General features: G+C 35.8%; 1 protein-coding gene across 1 annotated transcript in view; it reads right to left on the reverse strand.

Annotated features, from left to right (window-relative positions):
- Positions 1–22,875, reverse strand: part of LOC122805507 (transient receptor potential cation channel subfamily M member 2-like) — a 914,064-nt gene that overhangs the window by 584,798 nt on the left and 306,391 nt on the right. The window contains exon 9 of the mRNA XM_044075701.1: positions 21,933–22,032. Coding sequence (XP_043931636.1) covers positions 21,933–22,032 — 100 coding nt within the window. The remainder of the gene's footprint in view (positions 1–21,932; positions 22,033–22,875) is intronic.

Consider the following 22,875-nt stretch of genomic DNA (forward strand, 5'->3'; position numbering starts at 1 on the left):
TAAAACAAAAACTGCAGCATGGCTTACAAAGGATACCAAAGCAAATATCAAACTTAGAAATAAAATACCTCTAGACCATCTAAAAAATCCATTCTGCTAGACAAAAAAAAAAAAAAAAAACTACTATTATAATCTTCAACAAAGACATCAAAATAAACCTCAAAAGGTTTGGTCAGGTATAAATAAACTTCTCCATCCAGGACAATCCACCACTCCTATCCCTTCCACTTCTACACATAAATCTACAACAGCTTTTTTACTGAGACTGTCCATACCCTTGCTAGCCATCTAATACTCGTAAGCACTAATTCTATCATAACCTCACCCACTACCCATCTCCCCTTAAGTTTCCAACTAGTCCCTATATCACTTATCCGCCTATCTTCAGATCTTCTACCAGATGTCATAGCTTACCTAGTCTCAATCTTGATCAATAGAACCAAATCTCTCCCCTGCATTTGGAAAACGTCCCATGTCATACCACTCCACAAAGGTGGCAATTCAACAGAACTATCAAATTATAGACCCATTGCCATACTTTCACCACTGGCCAAAATAATGGAGAAATGTATTCATAAACAACTTTTGCGCTATCTCATACACAACAATCTGCTGGCTAACTCTCAGCATGGCTTTAGGCCACACCATAGTACCGCCTCTGCCCTCCTCTCTTTCTCCAATGTCATAAATCATAACCATAATAACAACAAACTATCGCCAGCCCTATTCCTCGACCTATCCAAAGCCTTTGATATGGTCAACCACCAATTTCTCACTGCCACTTTGAAATCCTTTTCCTTGAATAACCATGCCATTCAATGGTTTTAATCCTATCTGAATGGCAGACAACAGGCTGTCCTATGTGAGGGAAATTTATCTACTCTACTACCCCTTACCCTTGGCATTCCCCAGGGCTCTATCTTAGGACCTCTTCTTTTTTCAATCTTTATTAATGACCTTTACTCTGCCATTCCAGATGCTACATGTATACAATACGCAGATGATTCCACGTTGATCTGCTCAGCCTCCACCCCATCTGACCTGCATACGCTATCCCAGAAAACATTTAACAGTTGAGAACTGGCTCTCATGCCATCGTTTGCTCTCTAACCCTAAAAAAAACAAACTACTACTTTTCTCCCCCACTCACAGGTCAACATAACTTTCCTTTATGATTTCCTCTAATAATGGAACTGTTATTTCCCCAGATAACCATACTAAACTCTTAGGGGTAACTATCAATAATAACCTTAAATTTGACATGCATATCAGTCAAACCATTAAAACCATTAATAAAAAACTGGGCTCCCTATATAAAAATAAACCTTTCCTTACCCCACTAGCAAGGATTGCTCTCCACCCTTTTCTATGCCTCCTCCATTTATACTAACTTAAATCTGAACTCTGCAAACTTACAAGCTGTTATAATAACATTGCTAGATTTGCTACTGGCTCTACTTACAGAACTCACCACTGTCAAAACCTTAAACCTCTAGGATGGCTAGAATTGACTAGCTCACTTCAGTACAATCAACTTGTAGTAGCCCACAAAATTCTCAAACAACCAGATAATACCCCTGCACTTAAAAACATCATTTATCCCTACAGGAACACTAGGCCACTGCGATCTTCTAACAAACTACTAATTCAAACACTCAAAACTAACAACTCAGCTGGTGACTCCTTGTTTTCTAACTCGGCAGGCAAATTTTGGAATTCACTTTGAGCTGATCTAACACTAGAACCATCACTAAACCAATTCAAGAAAAATCTCAAAAAGTATTTCATGACACTGGCTTGGCCCCTGCCAGAATCCAGACTAACTCCTCCCATGCTATAGTATATGAAACAGTCTTCTTCTTCTTTTGGCTTTTCCTGGTTAGGGGTCACCACAGTGGATCACCCATCCACTCATGATTGGCAGTGGAGTTTTATGGTGCCAAGGTGCCAGCCTGGCACCCAGCCTTCCACAGAAGGCACATGCATGCACACACTCACACCTAGGGCCAACTTGGAGTGTCCAATCCACCTACAACATGTCTTTGGGATGTGGGAGGAAACCCATGCGACCACAGGGAGGACATGCAGACTCCAAACAGAAGGCACCACAGCCGAGAATCAAACCAGAGAACCTCTTGCTGTGCCCATAGTATATGAAACAGTATTGCAAGTAATACCTAGCTGCTTCTATCTGATTGTCTGTAACGATATAAGATTCAGCTATGTCTGACAAGAATTGTTTTTAATATTCATGCTTAATTTCAATGTAATGTTTTAATGTTTGGAGCTTTTCTCCCTAGGCCTCCACTGAAAATGGACATGTATCTAGCCAGACTATGCCAGTCAACAAATGTAAAATAAAAATAAAATAAATATCTAGTAAAAACCATCAGTGCCAGGGTTCTTGGAGGTCACAGAAGCACCCTCATGCTTTTATTGGGTTTGTTAAATCCAATTCTTGGTACTGAAGATCTTGAAAGTTGAATTACTCTGAGATGTAGACCAAAAACAACAAACCAAAGCAAGTGTACACCTCACATCCAATAATCAAAAAACTCCAAGTTGCTTTAGTATCAAAAGTATGTAACATTATACATACATATAGATATATCTAGTTTTCTGACAATGGTATCTAAAGGATGGGTAAATGCACCTAGTGAAGACTTTCATCAGGTTTTACTGTTTAACAGTCAAAGGAATAGAAAGGGCAAAAAGTGGCATTTTTATCTGATGTTTAAGACATAGGAAGTTGCCAGTGGTAAATATGGTACAAGGTGACTAAAGAAAGGACATGTTTAGTAGGATAAGCTGGATATTTTGAGATTTGGAGACATGGCAGCATATCTCTCTCAAAAGCACCCATGTGAAAGGTTTGTAAAAACTATAGGAAGGTAGGCTGTCTTTTTCAAAAATCTCATATATATCATGGATTGGTATATAGCTTTGGCTTTATAAGCTTGGGGAAATAGAAAGTGAGATAAGTTGATTTGTCAGACTTCATGGGTAAATTCCCTGCAGTGCATGTAATTTTATTATTTCCTAAAATATTTTTTGTGTGTGTGTCTGAGTGTGTTATATTTAAGTTCCCTCTGCTATCTCAGGAAGTAAAACTGATGGGTAATGTAATCATGAGGATAAGCTATCTTTGCTGCTATACTATGCTATTTAATTAAATTGTTTGATAAGGTGCACTTTGTTGCATTCCTAACAGATAGTAGGCAGACATATGCATAGAAATTCAAGACTGACAGAACTGCAGCACAAGTCGGCAATAGCATTGACATAAAAGCAATGGAAGTTACCTTGTCAGACGCTGGAATGTCTGCGGATCGGTCAATTAGTATGAAGGAGACAAACTCCAATTCAGAGACATGGTAAAGCCACACAGAGAAACACCTCATTATCAGCTCATTAACATGACACACACACACACACACACACACACACACACACACACACACACACACACACACACTCAGACATTCCAACTGGCACACTTCAACACACATATACAAGACATGAACATTCACATCCAAAGTACCCATGGAAAACAACTCAGTAGAGTAATTCTCAGAATCACTCAGTCAAGTTAATTGGGAACTGCCTCTATTTCCAAATGAAAGCACCTGGTCAGTTAGCATTAGCTATTCCCCAGACCATCAGTGAGACCATGTTAAGTCTTTTAAGGTACTCTGTGAAATGGATTGATGTGCATTACTCTGGTCACAATTTTATTTTACTTTTATTGTAAAGGCTAATATGATTTGGGTAAAGCAAGATGGATAACTTTATTGTGGGTACTACTTTGTCAAACAAAGTTGAGTGATACATTCCTAAGCTTATTATTACTACTTGTTTTATCACACTCTAACTGGTGGGTTGAACACGTCAAAAGTGGCTATAACTGCTGAGTGATCATGGACTTTGCTGGCTCAGTCTATATTATTTTAGTTAGTTAGTTATTTTACCACAATAAGCTGAGATATGCATGTCAACAAATTAGTTATAATCACTGGGTATGGATCAGTCTGCAGATGAAAATGACTGGCAATGTTATTATGGTCAAGTTAAACAGTCATCAGTCTGGCTTTGCAAGACTAGTCTGCATTTGTGGAATATTTTATTGTGACCATTTCTTTTTAAACCATAATAAGTTATAGGAGTTGTAAGCAGTCAATAAAGTGGCTGCAACTGACAGATAAAAGTGACTTACCTTTGCTGATGTTTGATCTTTGTTAAACAGCCACTGATCTGGGTTGGCAAGAGTAGAGCCATCTAATTCACTGAATTTGAAATCCAGTGTAAAATGTTCATTGCTATAAGTTATGTTTGAAAGTGTGTGTGTGTGTGTGTGCGTGTGTGTGTGTGTGTGTGTGTGTGTGTGTGTGTGTGTGTGTGTGTGTGTGTGTGTTTATGTTGCCCATAATTTCTTTCAGTTTTTATCACAGTCAGTCATTAACACTGAATATAATAAGTGACTGTCTATGGTGATCTGGATAGAATATAAGCAAAAGCAGCAGGTCATTAACAAACTATTGCAACAAGTAGAGTTGCATTCTCACATGTGTGGTTCTCTGGTTAGGCTCTTGGCTATGACCCTTTCTATGTAGTATCTGCATATCCTGTCTGTATTCGTGTGAGACTTATCCAAGTGTTCTGATTTAACACCCCAAAGACATGATGTAGGTTAACTTGAGACTGAAGTTCCTCTAATCTGCTTGTAGATAAGTATGCAATGTGTGTGTGTGTGTGTGTGTGTGTGTGTGTGTGTGTGTGTGTGTGTGTGTGTGTGTGTGTGTGTGTGTGTGTGTGTGAATATACTGTGCATATATAACTGTTCTCGGTAACAGTATAAAAAGAACAAGTAACAAATAAGTATCTTTCAAAACTAACACATAAAATGCATCACAGACTATCTAGACTCTCAGACCTCCCAGGAACCTAGCTGCCTCCACAGCTCTGACATTATAAGTGGATTTTGAAATAGGTTTAATAGGAGAACCCATCTTCAAATTCTACCCTAGGTCTCACTTTGTCTAAAACTAGCCCTGCTTAGAGGTGAACACATAAGGTCTCTGTGGCTATTTTCCTTTAATTTTATCCTCAGTCAAACATTATAGGTTCACATTTAGGGTCACTGTACCTTGTCTAACAGAATGTATACTATAGAAACAAATTCTAATACATTACTGGGATAATCATTATTTTAACTTTTTCTCACAGACTTCAGACATGTACACAGTTCGCTAATTCTTTGGGGTAGTGGTAAGGAGGAATTATGTACATATATGTGGGACAGCAACAAGTTGACATATATTTCTGTGATCATTTGATATTTCACTTTCATCTCAATCTGACATCTGAAGGGTACACAGAGGGTGGCTGCCTTTTATAGGTAGGAGTGAGGAGGTATGCTTTGTTTATATATTACAAGCAGCAACTTGAAATGCTTTGTTTATGTAAGACAGCAGCAACTTGAAAATTATGACTGAGGTTATTTGTTCTTTCAGGTTCATTCCAATCTAACACTAGCGGGGCTCACAGAAGGTGACTATCTTTTTGGGGGTGGGAAGGGAGGCACTCTTCCCAGTTATGATTTAAATATCCTTACAAGCATTTGTCTTCTTGATTTTGTCAGCTTTGAACATTAAGCCTTGGATACAGCTTACTTCTTCCTTGAAAGAAAAACTGACTGCATTTCCATAGTCATGATTTTTCAGGCAATCACTGAATCAAAAGGTTGAAAAAATATCTAAACTATCTCAGAGTATCTAGAACCCATTGGCTTCTGAGAGACTAATGACCGCAAGATTCCTTACTTGGTTCAGCTATTTCCTCCACCATTGTTATAATGGTCTTGGACAGTTAATGAATGTGGAAAGGATAGAGGAAGGACAAAGTGTGAGAAAAACAAGAAAAATAATAATCTGAATGGTCTAGGTAGGCCAGGATAGCGAAACATGAGAGAACACTAGGATGATGTGAGGGGGGATCAGCTGGCAGTGGAGGAGGGTGTTATGGAATCCTTTGCCTAGGGCTCTATTCACCCAAGGCCTGTTCTGAGGGGGAAAGAGGAAAATGAAGAAAATTAAAAAGAAGAGGAGGGGGTCCAAAATGAATTATTATTAATGAGCATATTATCCTTTATAGAGGTCAGAATCAAACCCTGCACTTTGTATTTGTGAGATAAAGACCTTAACCATTATGCCAACAGAAAGTATGTGGCAGCAAATGGATTAGATTCCTTTGGACCAGGATGCCAGATCTGTCTCAGAAATCAAGAGGCTGAAAGCTGAAACATTTCTTAGGATGAGGGCCATTTAGTTGTTTAGTGGTGTGGAAGGCAGAGATCTTTATATTTTCTTGAAATTTGGAAGGTTTTCACAGATTATTAATATTTCAGATGTTTGTCCTGGTTGTATTTGATATAAGGACAGAGGCTGACAAATTCAAGATTGATGCATGTTGGGCTTCTTCTTTTCCTAAAGTTATACATTTATTATTATACTGGGTACTTGTTTTTTGCACTATAAGAAGGTTGCTCTGAGTGAAGGATTTTAACAATAATTTATTGGATATGTAACAGCAGAAAAGTAAGATAACAGAGAATACAGATCTTCATCTAGGAAGGAACATACTTAAGGATATGGGGGTTCATTGTTTAGGTTAGGAAGGAAGTATATAATGTAGAGGGAAGATGACCCTTCAGATATATTTTATGTTTGGGAAGAATGTACAGAGCATGGGATCTGATATTCTGCAGACTGGATTTTATAATCACAAGGCCTTGCATGTAAGTGTTTCATGTGGCAGCAATACAGATAGCTCCCTTTTTTAAGTTAATGGTGCCATGATCCTTAAAGAATACTTGCATCCTTACAGTGGTGGGATGAGATCATATGTTGAACATTGGTGCTGGTGTAAATCCTAGGGTTTTAGATAGAAGTATGTGAAGAAACAGCTAGTTAGGAAGTATATCTGCAGTAAGCAGGTGGAGAAGCAAACTGACCGGCAGAAATATGAACAATTATTACAAGATACAAATAATAGTTGGACAGCTGGCAAGCTTTGAATTGCTGTGCATGACAAATTATGTTCTTTTGGAAAAAATAGATTCAGTGGCACAGGAGACAAACTTAGCTGTTGTTGAGAAAAGAAGAATGCTTCACTTTTTTGGCCATGCCAAAAGGATGACGAAAATCATATACTAGGTTGACTTTTGATAAATCTGATTGTGGAATGTTACCCAAAGTATTTTCATGTAGCTGAGGGCCTTGGAGATTGTCTTCCAGAATTTTGTCTGCTGAAATACAACAAGCCATTGATGATGATATTAATTTATTAAAAGTTATTGCTGTGTTGAAGAAGGTTAGTAATTGATATGGTCATCCATGCAACATGCAGTTAAGTGACTTGCTCAGAGTCATACAGTAGGCAAATGGAAGGTAAATATATCAAAGTATGGGTTATAGTAAGCAGCTCATTCAGAGCTTGCTTGTCAATTATTGATGGGTTGGGGTACTATTTTTTTTAATTGGGAAGTACAGGTGCATCACAGGATCACTGTTATGTTCCTACATGCCAAGACCAAGACTCAGGAAATAGGCAGAACATGTTGACCACTGCAGAGGTGGACATACAAACACAGCAGCATCTCAAAGACACTAAGGAAGTCAACCAATTCATCAGTGGTGACAGTGAGACAACACTCAAATGTGGCAGTACATTGGACATGGGAGCTGGGCTAGTGATGATTGCCTGAGTATCTGTAATGATTGCCCCATGGGAGTAGTGCTACATGCTATCTCTGTAGGACATTGCCTAGCATATCTCCATGATTTAGTTAAATATGCATATCTGCATCCATGCCACCCAGGGACATCAGTGCTACAAGAAGAAAAAACTGCACTGCAAGGTACGACTGCCCACTTATGTGCATGGGATGCCTCAGATGAGAAGTGACACATGATATTCCAGGTAACTCAGACATAAATATCTGTATGTATGTCACCGAGAAACATCAGAGGTGCAACAGAAACAAACTTTGCCTAAAGGTGTGACTGACTAAGAGTCTGCAGAGGATGATTAGGTGAATAGTGACACATGCTATTCCTGTAGGACAATGCCTAGCAGCTCTGCATGGTTTACTCAGACATAAACATCTGTATTAGTGTTATCCACAGATATCAGGGCTGCAGTGGAGACAACCTGCACCCCAAGGTACATATATGCCCATAGACTATATATATATATATATATATATATATATATATATATATATATATACATATAGTCTTAGCAGTCTGTGTGCAATAAGGTGCTGGGAGTCATATGCATGTACTAGCTTTACCAGTGGTATGTTTTCTGCATACATTCATTGGTACCACTTGGACAGAAGCCATCTCATCAAGTTGGAACATGCTGATGTCAGCATGTCTCTAGAACTTGTCAATGATAGCACCATTCATACAGCCAAAAGTGGAATGTGATTTCCCTTTGCCCACAACTGATGGGACTGCAGACCCCCAGAATGAACCTCTTGTGTCATCTTCAGCCATAATGTCTGACATTGAGGAATCTCATAGGATCATAGGAAATTACTAGGCTATCGACCAGGAGGTAATTTTAAGCCTAGCCTTTTCAACCCAATGTAATATCATAGAGGTACAAGTCAATACACAAGACTGCATTTAGTGATGACTGTCAATGTCCAGGAGGGTGTGGGTGCTATCCCCGCTAAGAATTTACAGTGCCCCATCCACTCATCCAGGTTCCTCCTGAACAGTGTCATAGAGTTGCTCTGTTTCACATAAATTGGTAGCCTTATTCCAAAGACATGACAGTTGCTGGGAGAGAAATATGTCCCTCCAGCATGTCCTATTTAAGTCAATGGCCATAATTAAGTCCCTGGAATGGGTAGCCCTAGGCCCATTTGATTTATGGATATACAGTAAGTTCATTAGGTTTGGGTCTTGGCTTGCTCTGTATGCCAGGCATAAGTCTCCCCTTACAAGTCTATATGATACGGAGTATAATGACAGGGATTTTAGTTAGTCCATGTAAGGCACGTGCTGGAGGCCCTTGATCTTCTTTGTTATAAACCTCTGAGGTCTCTTTAATTGCTGTAGATGCTTAGTATGGTACATACTGAATGGGGAATTATACTCAATTGAGGGTTGGATAAGTGCAGAGTATAGGGAGGTTACAACTTCTTTTGTTCTAGAGGTGATGCCTTTACTAATCAAGTGAGCTAAGTGGAATGCCATAAGGTATGGCTACATGAGACTCTCAACAAAAATAACAGAAAATTGTACCCCAAAGTAGGCCTCCCATGTCCCACCTGCCTTGCACTGTCAGGCATCAACAGACACCTCATTTCCATGATGGATGGGAAAGGATAATATAGGTACTGTATTATTATGGCTCAGATTGGCACTTTAAGGTACAAAACATGGCACTCCTGCATCACTGAGTATGCTGGTAAGTAATTAAGCACTACAGATGGTTTGATTTGGAATTACAGATTCCCCTGGAGTCATAGGCTGGACTGACTATGTACAGTGCTACCAGCAATGACCCAGGCATATCCACAGTACTGAGGAGGCTTTAGCATAATGGTTAACAATTGTGCTCTTTGCACAAACTGAGTGATTTAGAAACACAAGAGTTAAGCCCTAATTTGCATAATCATCAAGCCTAGCCAGGTGAATTTGCATGATGTAAGTAAATCACGAGGTAAAAAGCTCTACAGAAGAAATTGTAGAGCATCCAAGTTTTGAAGATTTGAAAGCTGAATAACTGAATAATTGATCGAGCAAACCTACATCTGTGCTTTTAGAAGGTAAGTGGTACTTTTTACAAATCTGTCTTTTCAAATATACCCACTCTTCACTGCCACGGATCATGTGTACATAATAAGAGCTAGGCTTGTCAGTAAGTGTGTTGGGCAATTATATTAAGAGAGGGATTGCAAGGGTAAACACTTCCTGGGCTGAAGGATTGTTAAACATAATGTGAGACACACCCATGATTACAGTTCAAATCATTTTACTGGGCTTCTGATACCACTTTCAGTAAATAATTATGTCTGTTGTATACATTACATACATGTCAATGTCACATGTGAGTGCCATGAAAACTGCTTGGGTGCTCTGCACATAGATTGTAAAGGGTGCCCTGTGAATTACAGAAAATCCTAGTAGATGATGGAGTGATACCCTTTTGCAGTTCATGTACCTCTTTCCCAGTTCAACCGGTGGGGCCTTTATTTCAATGTGGGTACAGTCTATGACCTCCAGCACCTCAGGAAAATGAGTTATATTATAGAAATTCTGCATAGTGTGGACTCTACCCAGTGGTGTATATCAGAACCATACAAGCTGCCCCACATGCTGCAGCATGTCATTGAGAAACTGATGGCGTGCACTCGAGGCAGATGTCTGCAATACCCCTACTGTTTCACCAGTAGACTGCTGAAAGATTCTTGTAGCTAATATATGAAAAGCCACACATCCCTTAGTATCCACTGGGATAGGTACTTCATAACCCCATAGGGCAGCAGATGAGACCAATGCATTTCCACATGTTTTTGGATGGCATCCCTATCTATGTAATAACTGTCCACAATGTTAGTGTTGTGGAGTTCATGAAATGTTAAGCAAGGTTGTATGACCCAGTGTCTCTAGGAGTGACCTCATGCATTGGCAGATACAGCTGCAGAAATGAATGCCTGTTGCAGATACACATTTACTAACGTGATGACAATCCTTAACATAACTTAGTATTCCCCTAATCTGCATAAAAGTGTTCAATCAAGTTTAAATATACTGCAAGTGTAGCTCTATTGTGCAACATTATGAAGTCAAAGTCAAAGTGAAATTTATTGTCATTCAGACCACACAATAGTGTAACTGAACAAAATTGTGTTACTTCGAACTCAACATGCATACAACATATACTGATAATATTAATACAACAATAACACATATCCTAATGCTAATCCAACAATAACAACAGTAAGACATTTATGCAGTGCAGTAATAAGTACAATGACATGCACCAAGACTATTACACTTACATGTCTTCATCAGTACCCAAAATACTGTACAGATAATATATTGCACAGATGAGAATCAGACAGATTTCAGATTGCACTGAATAACTTGGCGTTATTGCACATAATGTTAACTTGGCATCATTAATATTGCACATAAGGTACAAGATTGTACTTTCATAGAGTTATTGCATATGTCTGTGAATTACTTCATCGTTGTAACTCCAGACCTCCATGACTATCACGGTGTATGTTATTACTGGAGTTAGAAGTCTGATGGCTTGTGGAAAAAAAAGTTTCTATTAAATCTGGTGGTTTTGCATTGTAAGCTACGGTATCTCCTGCCTGAAGATAAACACAAGAACAGACCATGGGCAGGGTGAGTACAGTCTAACTATTTTCATGAGTCTGCTGAGGCACCAAGCAGAGTGCAAGTCCTGGATAGATGGGGTCATGAACCTGATTATTCTTTTCTTCATTTTCACCACCCTCTGGAGAGATTTGCAATCTGAAACCATGCAGTTTCCATACCACACTGAGAGATTACTAGCCAGGATGCTTTCAATGGTACCCCTGTAGAAGGCTGTGAGAACTGAAGGTGGTAGTTTTGCTCTCCTTAACCGTTTTAGAAAGTGTTAACACTGTTGCACCTTGGGCTTGACAAATTGATTAGTGTTTATTGACCAAGACAAGTCTTCAGGGATATGCACCCCCAGGAACTTGGTGCTCTTCCTCCTTTCCACTGTTTCTCCTTTGATTGTGAGTGGAGAATAAGCCTTGCATCTCTTCCTGAAATCTATTATTATCTCCTTTGTTTTATTCACATTGAGAGCCAGGTTGTTCTTGTCACACCAGACAATCAGTTGGTTCACCTCCTCTCTGTAGGTGTTTTCATCACCATTGCTAATGAGACCCACCACTGTAGTATTATCCGCAAACTTAATAATGTGGTTTGTCTTATACCTGGTGGTGCAGTCATGTGTCAGCATAGTGAACAGCAGAGGACTCAGGATACATCCTTGAGGTACTGCAGTGTTCAGTGTGATGCTCATTGAGGTGTTGCTGCCTACACATACCTTTTATGGTCTGTCAATAAGAAAGTCCAGAATCCAGTTGCATGAAGATACATTTATGAATCACTCCACCATCTTGTTTTTTTTTTTTATTATTAGCAAACATGGGGAGGGTAATTTTAATAATTTTTGCTCATGACCATGTTATTGTATGTTCATTTGCATGTGCCTCAAATGGTTGTGCTGCTTGGCCTACTCCCTTCTTGTAGCCTATTTTTTTCTGAATCACAAGCACTGCATGTGCCTGCTCATCAGGCAAATGCACTTATCATTATGTGACAAAGTTTACTAAATCCCAGTCTTAATTTCACATTCATTCATCTTTTTCTTTTTTTCTCTTTTCAACAATACTTTCCCATGCCATTGCATTTTTTCTTACTAACCTCCTCACAAAACAATATTTTTCTTAATACAGTTTTCTTAATAAGTTATACATTATAAAGATGCCAAAATAATCAGATTTAGAAAATTAAGATTTCCTTTTTACGTATTACCGTATTTATCCTTATTTGGACTAGATGTACTTCTTATCCCAAATAAAACAAAATATCATCTGCACCAATTATTTTTCTTCCTACTCAGGTAAATTACATAAACCACTTAATATAACAATAGTGAATCATTTATTAAATAAACTTTGCAAAGCAAACTTTACATTTTCCCCATAGTGATAACTTATTAACTCTGTCAAATCCTGTCATTCTCAAAATAATCTTTCTCTTTTCTCATATATGGTTCCTGATATTTTATTTATTCTTTATTATAATATATGCAACTAGTATTAACTTGCTGACAAAGCCTTTACTTTTTAATGTTATTCAGTATCAAACTCATCTTGTTCAAATTCCTTCTACCCACCTATTTAATTTATTTTTATTTATTTTATTTATATTTGTTTAGTGGGGCAGTTATTTATCTCAAATACAAAAATGGACTGGCACAACTGTAAACCAAGTTCAAGTATGAAAAATACTCAAATAAATAAAAATGCAAAATTGGAAACACCAATAACCAAATTTTATTAACAATAGAATAATGAGCAAAGCTTTCAGGTGTATCTACTCTTCCTCAGTGCATAAAAAAATCGCATTCCAGCTCATTCAATTTAAAACACAGCCCAATAATAATTAAAAGGCATACTATCCTAAAACATGAATATATATATATATATATATATATATATATATATATATATATATATATATATATATATTTATTTATTTTTTTTTTAAAAAAACAAAACTCACTACTTTAAAATAACAAATATTTAATGCAAATTACCTTGATTCTTTTTTAAAACTGGTTTGATACTAATGCCAGAATTTATCCCAGTGTATAAATCAGCCTGTAACTGTATAATCCAGCTATATTCACAGTTCTCCAGCTTATTATTATGGTCCCAACTCTTTGATTTTTATACACAATCTGCACAACCCTAAAGTTAAACTCTTGCTCAGTACTCTCATCAATAATGTGTTTATCCAAAGCATTAGTGGTTACTTTCCTACGTATCTCAGAATAGTGCTTCAGGACTCGATCTTTTAATTTACATACACGTTTCCTCATATACAATGCACTACATTTTATGCAGGTGGCTAAATAAACAATAGAAGTTGTATTACAAGTCACAGGACAGTCTAATTTAAATTCCTTTTTAGTAATAGGATGAATAAAACTACTATTAGTCAGAATATACCTGTAAGCTGCACAATTATAACAGGGAAATGCCCTATTTTTACTGATTGACCATGTTTCTTAATTTTCGAAGTATCCTTATAACACAAACGCTTTTTCAAATTAGGGCAATTTTTATATGAAAAAAGAGAGATTGTGTCAGCCTTTGGGCACCGTGCTGATTCTATTTATGACACAGCCTGGTTTTAATTGTGTCACCAACATGGATAATAGTAATAATATCTCCCTGTGGACACTTTCATTTCTAGAGTTGCCTCGTTAGAGAAGAAAGTTCAGAATTATAAGAGACTGCAGTGGCAAAGGTTAGTTTCTCAGCATACCTTGAGATTGGAGTGCTACCATGAGGATTACGAATTCTGAAGATGCCAACGTATGGAAACATGTATCCTGAACTCCTAAAGATGTGGCAGGAGCTTAATCTAAAAGTGAGTAAAAAATAAATGGTCTTGCTGAATCAGTTTTTTAGTAAGATTGAAAATTAATTGTAAGACGAAATCTTGAAAATGGAATGTGAAATTACACGTCTTCCGACTTTTGGAAACCATGCTAACTTGTTTGACTCTATGCTTGTGAAACTCTATGCTTATGAAAGCAAATTGGAAGTAACAAAAAATGCAAACTTGTGAGAAATATTATTGATTTTAGAACAGGAAATATTTTCTCTTGGTGGAAGCCTGTTCATGAAAGCAATGAGAGCTCTTCCCAGAGAGATTGTCTTTATGCCCTTGATTCATTTTTTTTATTTATTCATTTATTTTACATTTGTTAAAAGCATAAATAAGAACAAAAGATTAGTACATTATATATAAAAAGCAATAGAAAAGCAATTAGTCAGGGTTATTACAAGAACATAACCAGTGGTTGGAGGGTTCCATATTTGAGTCATTTTCTCAGACTGAGACTTTTCCTAATGTAACTGATGGGAGTGTCCAGCATAATAATGTTGTGCCAACTAACCAAGTGGTAAATGATGGGGCTAATGAGGGTAATAGGGTCGGGAATCAGTCTATTGCTTCCGATATCTCTTTAACTATGATGACTAACAACAGTCTAGTTAATTCTGGAGATTTTTTTCAGCTCACTACACCCCTATGCCCCAATTTGCCAGAGAGGGTGGAGATACAAAGCAAAGACAGTTCGAGAGGACGACCTCCTGGAAGAGGAGTAAGAAGCAAAGGAGGGCACAATTATAATGGCCCTCAGACACACAACTGCTCTCAACTAAAGGACTGATAGAGAGGCATGCTATTGTGAACTTGTCAGACTTGGTTCTAACCTCTGCTGATATTAAACTATTAAATAAGGGGTTGCAGTTTATACCTGCTAATAACGACACAATTGTTGATGCTTTCATAGATCTTAAATTATTTGTGAGGAATTTAAATTTGAAATTAATTTTTTAAAGGTTCTGTATCATCTGACTCAACAATTTGTAAAAAATCTAGTACATTTATCCCAATTAGTTGTCCTACAGCAACCGTCTTTTCTAATATATGTGAACAAGAGTTGTGTCAGTTATATGATCAAAAACAAACGGGTAAATTCTACAATTTAACACCTGAAGAATATAATGCTTTATTAAGGTTGCAAAATAACAATGATATTATTATAAAACAGACTGATAAGGGGGTGCAATTGTCATCCTCAATAAGATGGACTATGTCTCTTATATGAAAGAATTTTTAAATGATACCGCAACTTTTAGGGAAATCAATATGTCTAACATTGCTGACTTTATAAGTAAAGTCACTATATCTATATATGAGTTGCACTTTATGGATGACAATTCTATTGATTTGTTTAATTATTTTAATGTCCCCTGTCCTGTAGTACCTATATTGCATGGTTTACTTAAAACACATAAGGATCTCACCCATCCACTCATGAGGCCAATAGTAAATTGTAGAGGATGGGTGACAGAGCGAATATCAATATGTTTAGCTAAGATAAATAGTGATATTAATACCAGTATTTATAAAAAAGAAGTTCAGATGACTAGATGACTGGATATATTCATAGATCCAGCATGCATGCACCCCATGTGTTTAAGGGGATAGTTAAAAGTCAGTTCACACGTGTTAGTAGATTGAATACAGATGATACCTAATACCATGAACAAATGGATGAAATGGCAAGTTTATGGAGAGAGGTTACCAGAAGTAGGTATTAATTCAAATAAAAAATTAGGTAATTAAAGAAAGGGGTCATTCAGCAAGATCATACTTTAAAAGATTAGGTTCTGGATTTATTAATAATAAGGTCTGTAATAGTAATATAACTTTGTGTTACTTTACTAGTTATAATAGATGTGTTGAGGAAGTTAAGAATGTGATTAGAAAGGACTGGGGTATCTGTGGATCAATGCCAGAGATCAAGGAAATTGTAGGAGAGAATCCCTCTTTTTCATATAAAAATTGCCCTAATTTGAAAAAGCGTTTATGTTATAAGGATACATCGACAATTAAGAAATATGGTCAATCAGTAAAAATAGGGACCTCTCCTTGTTATAACTGTGTGGCTTGCAGGTATATTCTATCTAATAGTAGTTTTATTCATCCTATTACTAAAAAGGAATTTAAATTTGGCTTTTCTGTGACTTGTAATACAATTTCTCTTGTTTATTTAGCCACATTCATAAAACGTTGTGCATTTTATGTAAGAAAATGTGTATGTAGATTAAAAGAGAGTCCTGGAGCACTATTCTGAGATATGTAGGAAAGTAACCACTAAAGCTTTGTCTAAACATATTATTCATAAGGGTACTGAGCATGAGTTTAACTTTATAGGATTGTGCAGATTGTGTATAAAAATCAAAGAGGTGGAGACCATAATAATAAACTGGAGAACCGTGAATATAGCTGGCGTATACATTTATAAGTTAATTTAGAGCCTGGGCTGCATTTTAGCATTAGTATCAAACCAGTTTTAAAAAAGAAGCAAGCTTGTTTGGATTGAATATTTTTTTATTTTAAAGTTGTAAGTTTTGTTGTCTTTTTTTATTTATTCATATTTTAGGATAGTATGCCTTTTAATTATTATTGGGCTGTGTCATGTGAATAGTTGGAATGTTTTAAATTGAATGAGGTGGAATGTGATCTTTTTTATGTACTGAGGAAGGGTGGGTACACCCGAAAGCTTTGCTCATTGTTCTATTGTTAATAAAATTTGGTTACTGGTGTTTCCAAGTTCACATTTTTATTTATTTTAGTTATTTATCTCATCTACCACTTATTCATACTCACTAAAACCATATTCATATCAGCTGCATAAATCATTACAAATGGCAGTCTCTCTCCTTTCATCTCCCTTGCACAACTCTTTTCTTAATGTTTTCTATCACAGTATTGACAAACATTTAAGCTGATTTTGCGAACACAACTTTCGTGATTTTTGACAAATATAAACTCTTCCACAACCCAAAATTTGGAAAAACATAATTTTGCACAAATAACGAACTTTATTAGGAACCAGGAACAATGTGTAAAAAACAAAATATGTATATTTTATATGGTTTACATGTATTTGTGCTAACAACCGAAGGTCGATCCAGCGTAATTCCAAACCTAATTGTCGAACCTCTTATGCATGAATGCTCGTAATGTCACATGCAATGTTGAATTTGAAAGTCCCGATCACACAACCGCCGCAACAAGCGCTACCATGGGTCGAGAGGGGGGAATAGTAGCCTGGCCAGCATTTGGTAATCTTGGGTTCGACATCAGCAGTTTCGACTTTCTGCGATCCTGGGGTTCTGCATTCAACATGTTCGCATTCGGACATATATATGTTGCACACAGACACACACACACACACACATATGGGTATTGAGGATTTTGGAGTCTCAGTGTAAGGGATGCACTGCTTGTAGTTTCATGGATCAGGGAACTACACACATCATTAATGGGAAGTTGTTCAAAGTTCCAGGAGCATTTAATTGTTATAAAAAATGGTGACTTACGGGTTACTTTGCCCATGTAATATGTTTTACATTGGTAAGAGCATGCATCATCTTAGGATAAGGATATGTAAACACATCCAAGATGTCAAAAATAATTCTCTTACTAGCCCTGTAGCATTTTTTCAAATATCATAATAGTAATTCGGATTTATTGAGGGTCTTTATAATGTATGTGTTCCAATTTAGATTTAGATTCTTCAGATATGTTATTACAGAAGAAGGCTTGGTTTATTTTCACTTATGATACTTTGCAACAAAAGGGCCTTAATAATAAATTAGTTATGAAATATTTAATATAATAGCTTTCGAAATATCTTGGAACCCCATTTCATAGAAGTTAGGATATGTGTGTTTTGTATTCAATTGGTTTATTTTTATTATTATTATTATTATTATTATTATTATTATTATATGAACTCATTTGTTTCAACTGGATTATTTTTGCTTTATGTTTTCATTTAAATTCATATGCATTCTGGTACATTCTATTGTTCTATTTAGTAATGTTCTAATTTATGAACTGTTTAAGTGCTTTACTGTGTTTAAAACTTTTGAACATTTTATGGCATATGTCGAGGGGCAAGTTCATTTTTGGTTTTTACACATTGTTCTAGGTTTCTAATAAAGCTGATTCCTGTGCCAAATGATGTTTTTCTAAACATTTAAGCTGATAATGGGAATCCATGCTTTAAACCATTTATCTCCCAACCAACCATTAACCGATACTTGTATGAATTTAAGCATTCATTTTAAATAAACATTAAACCCTATACCATAACAATCTAACATTTCCCAAGCTAGAACATAAACTATCATATGCCTTTGAAACCTTGTATTACTAATATTCTATCTTTTTCCTGCACAATACTATATTTATATTTCTTTTTTAATAGTAGAAACTCTCTTTTATTCCACAAATACTTACAGTGACTGTATCTAATAAAATCTTTGATAATCTGCCTTTTATTCCTTTCACTAAAATCACATAATCCCTATTTCCCCAAAATTCTCTTCTTCCCATTTTTCCATATAGACTTGATCACTATTCTGCAAGTCTATTTATCCTATATACCTTCATCTAACCATTTATTAAGTACTTCCAAACAGATTTCTGCTCACAATACCCATGCTATTATAAATATAATGCATCTGTTTTCTCTGAGTGTATACCTCATTGATTACACTTAACATTTAATCAAATTCTTCTTATGAAATACTTTCATTTCTTAAACTGTTACACTGTCTAGTCCTTCTTTCAGTTCTATAGTTTTTTTTTTCTTTTTACACTCACCTAACATATTTTACCACTACCTTTATTACATCCTTTCTATCTCCCACTGTTCTCCATTGCAAACTTTTAATTCTTTAATAACATTTTCTTGCCTTTTAACACTTTTCGCCAAACAAGGATTGGCTTATTATTTCTTCCCCCTTTAAAATGTTGCTTCATTTCTGTTAAATTATTTTCAAATATGTTCATTTCCTTTTTTAAACAATTAACATTTCATTTTCTAGTGCCTCCTCATATTATTGAACAGTTTTACAATGTTCTTCCTTCTTTTTATAAGCCATTTTCAAGCCAGATGTAATCCTGTCTACAGACATTTTAAATTCATCCCATCGTGAATTCTAGCCATCATAAACTTTTTTCATACCCACAAATTCTTTCCATAGCTTTTCTTTTATCTACGCTATCTTTTTACTGTTCATTACTTAGCCTTAATTATCTAAGCCCTAAAGCACAATTTGTCAGACAGGACCTACCAGAAGCAGTCATTTTTGACAATGGATTTAACTACATTTCTGAAAATTTGAAAAACAACTATCAAAAACTGGAATATCAGCTCTGGACTGTTCATAGCCATTTAGTCCACTACAAAGTAGTGCCTCAAGGACTCAATACAAGCCCAGCTAAACCACTATTGTGCAGAAGAACTAAAATACCTTTACCTAATAAGGCTTGTTTCTAGCAACCAAAGGTGATTGGATCAAAGAAAACACGTGTCCAAAACAAGGATAATTAAACAACTTATTATAAAGAGATGGCAAAGGATATGGGCATATTGAGACACATGGCAGCTAATTGTCTGCAGACACAGAAAAAATAGACAGCAGAAAAGCAATAGCAGTGAAAGCAGTTTGGCAACATATCATATATAAGTTTACAGTGAACAAACAATGAGAAGGCATTGTAAACACTGTATCCATCCAGGATGAAAATAACCAGGTAAGGGCTGACACAGAGGGGCTGTCCCAACCTGCTCCAGTTGAAATAGGTGATTGCAGATGGTTAGACCATATTGTCTAAAATGACCCCACAGCGAAAAAGAAGGAGAAATGACTGTTCAATGAAATTTTGATGAGCAAGAACTATTGGCATAATATTTTTCTCTAGTATGATTTTTTTGAAAAGAGATGGAACGTAACAGTATGTTTTATTAATACTGTCAAGATGTATTTTTTCTTAGTGGGATGTTTTATGTGTAAAATAGATTTTTAGTTCCTACCTCTGAATATGTGTATGTTTCAGCCAAGAGTTTGGAAGCTGTATGCTTTTTCTTCATCAAAACTAGGCTGTATGTACAGATATAATAGAGTTAACTATGGGGTCTGTTAAATACGAAACAAGAATAGAATGAATTACCACTTAACTCTTCAACAAGTTTCTTCCTCCAACCTCTGATGAATTCCTTTATCTTCCATACTATTAAAAGATTTTCAGCAGAAGAAAAGTCTAACGATGGTCAAAGATCTCCCAACCTACTTATTAAATCCTTCTTTTCTTATATCCTCATTGACTTACATAGTGAGCTTTAATGTCAAAAGTTGTCCTAATAAAATCATGCAGACACTTTTGCAGCAATGTTCAACACATAGTTTCTACTACAGCATGTTGTTCAAAAGTTGTTGTATAATTCTTCTTCTAAACCTTCTCTATAAATTGTTTAATGTATGATTTTTAAGAAAACAAAACTTTCTCTTGGAAAGAGTGATGTTTCCATGAAATGTATGCACATCTAACTTATTTTCAAATAAGGCATAATGCCTAGCAGAATAAAAGACAACTATTTTCTGATATTTTCTTCATAAGATGACATGTTTTGCAGTCCATAATTTGTAGAGGAAAGACATACAGTTAAAACAATACACTGAAAAAAGGCAACAATCTAAATGAAAAATCTGGTTTTAAGGCCTCCTCCAAAAAAAATAAATAAAATAAAAACAAAAAAACAAAATGGGCACTTTAGTTGGAACTTGTGACCTGCATTAATATATTACCCTGCTTTGACAACTTGTAAATGTAGAATATAAATCTTACTATATTGTAATTTATAGTTTTTGTAAACTATAATTGATCTGTTCCAGCAAGATGGATTTTTGGACTACCTAATGTTTTGCCAAGCAGCAGCCTTTGTGGATGTATTGAATGTAGGTGATTAAACTGACCATAGACTACAGATTAGCATTTCTCTATAACTAAGTTTAATTCTTAGCTCCTATATTCAGTGGTTAATTTCTTCAATTTCATCTTAATAACAGGCATTTTGTTTTAACACCACCAAAATGCTTGCAGAAAAGAATGACTTATTCTCCAGAGGACTGTATGACTTTACAGCAATACGCCATGTTCTGCTAATCTACTTTGATTATGGTTTTTCAATTCTATGTGGAGTGATAAATGATCTATGTTAAAACTTTCAAGAGAATAAGCTCCAAAATAAAAATGATGCAATTTTGTTTTGTTTTTAGGGTGATAAGATCATTTTAATCTATTTTAGTTAAAAGCTGAACATCTAATTAGCTGAGCATAACTAGTTATCTTTGATTCGGCATTTATAATTCATAATTATTTTATATATTTTCAATGAATATGTTTTTCCTATCTCACTATTTGTTACACATTTTGTTTCATATGTCATGATGATACTATAAGACTAGATATTTTTCAGTCTGAAGATGTGAACATAGGTTGTTTCCACATAAAGCCAGCAAACTGCAGTGCAAAACATCAAAATGTTCAACATATCTTTGATATTTCATGATTGATACAACTACAATTAGCCAAATTATTTTTTATAAAATACAAACGTTAGCATCTATGCTGAAGAATATATTCAGGTCATTAGAAGGCCAATTAAATAGGAAATCTCACCTTTCAGCAAAGCCTCAAGAATGGCGCTGTCAACCTCTAGTCCATCAAGTTTTGACTTAAATCTTGTCAGTAAGTTCTTCATTGTTAAGATTTCCTTTAGCTGTAGAAAAATATTTTTGAAGTCATTATAAACTCGCATGCAATATATCAGCTTAAACAGGAGTTTACAAGGAAAGAAAGGTAATGCAACCAAAGATACCATTAAATCTGCCTGCCTGTTTCTCATAACCCATATTAAGATGATGCTCATCTCTTCTCCCCCATCCTCTTTTCTACCTCTTCCTGTCTTTACTTATCCTAACTGCTGCTAAATATTTGTGACAACACTGCCAACCACCACTTTCTTTTTCTTGCTGGTCAATCCACAATATAGCAACTCATTCTAATATAAAGTAAATGTGTAACTCTCATGTGAGCTTTCTTTTGCATTCATTTTATCGGAATGTAACCTCTTTTTATCTCCTTCATTATTGCTTTTTAACTTCTTACCTCAGTTGACTTATTAATGTACAATAAATCCTTATTATGTTGCTAAGCTTCTTTTCTTCATTTTCCTCCGGAATGTGTATACCTAGTACACTGAGCCCTTTTTATACTGTAACCTCTGACGTGCATAATTTTGTACTTTCATATCTAGTACATTCTGATGAACAACATGAAGGTTTTTACCTGCATGTCCTACAAAAATGCATGTAGTACCTGCTGCATTTTTTTCAGTGTCCTCTGTACCAAAACAATGAAATATGTTTCTTTTAAGTCCACCGCATCCTATTAATCCACCATCTTATTATTTTTTCATAGTAACCCTGCATAGCGCTGTACACCTAAGCTTGAAGGTAATGATCCCTCCTACTTTTTTCTATTCACAGTTTTATCAGGATTTATGTTCTGTGGCCTGTAATTAACAAATGCTTCCATGAATGACTTTGTAGTTCTTTATTCA

The sequence above is a fragment of the Protopterus annectens genome, chromosome 6.part1 (genome assembly GCF_019279795.1).
Source record: "Protopterus annectens isolate FY-2018-M chromosome 6.part1, PAN1.0, whole genome shotgun sequence".
NCBI lineage: Eukaryota > Metazoa > Chordata > Ceratodontiformes > Protopteridae > Protopterus > Protopterus annectens.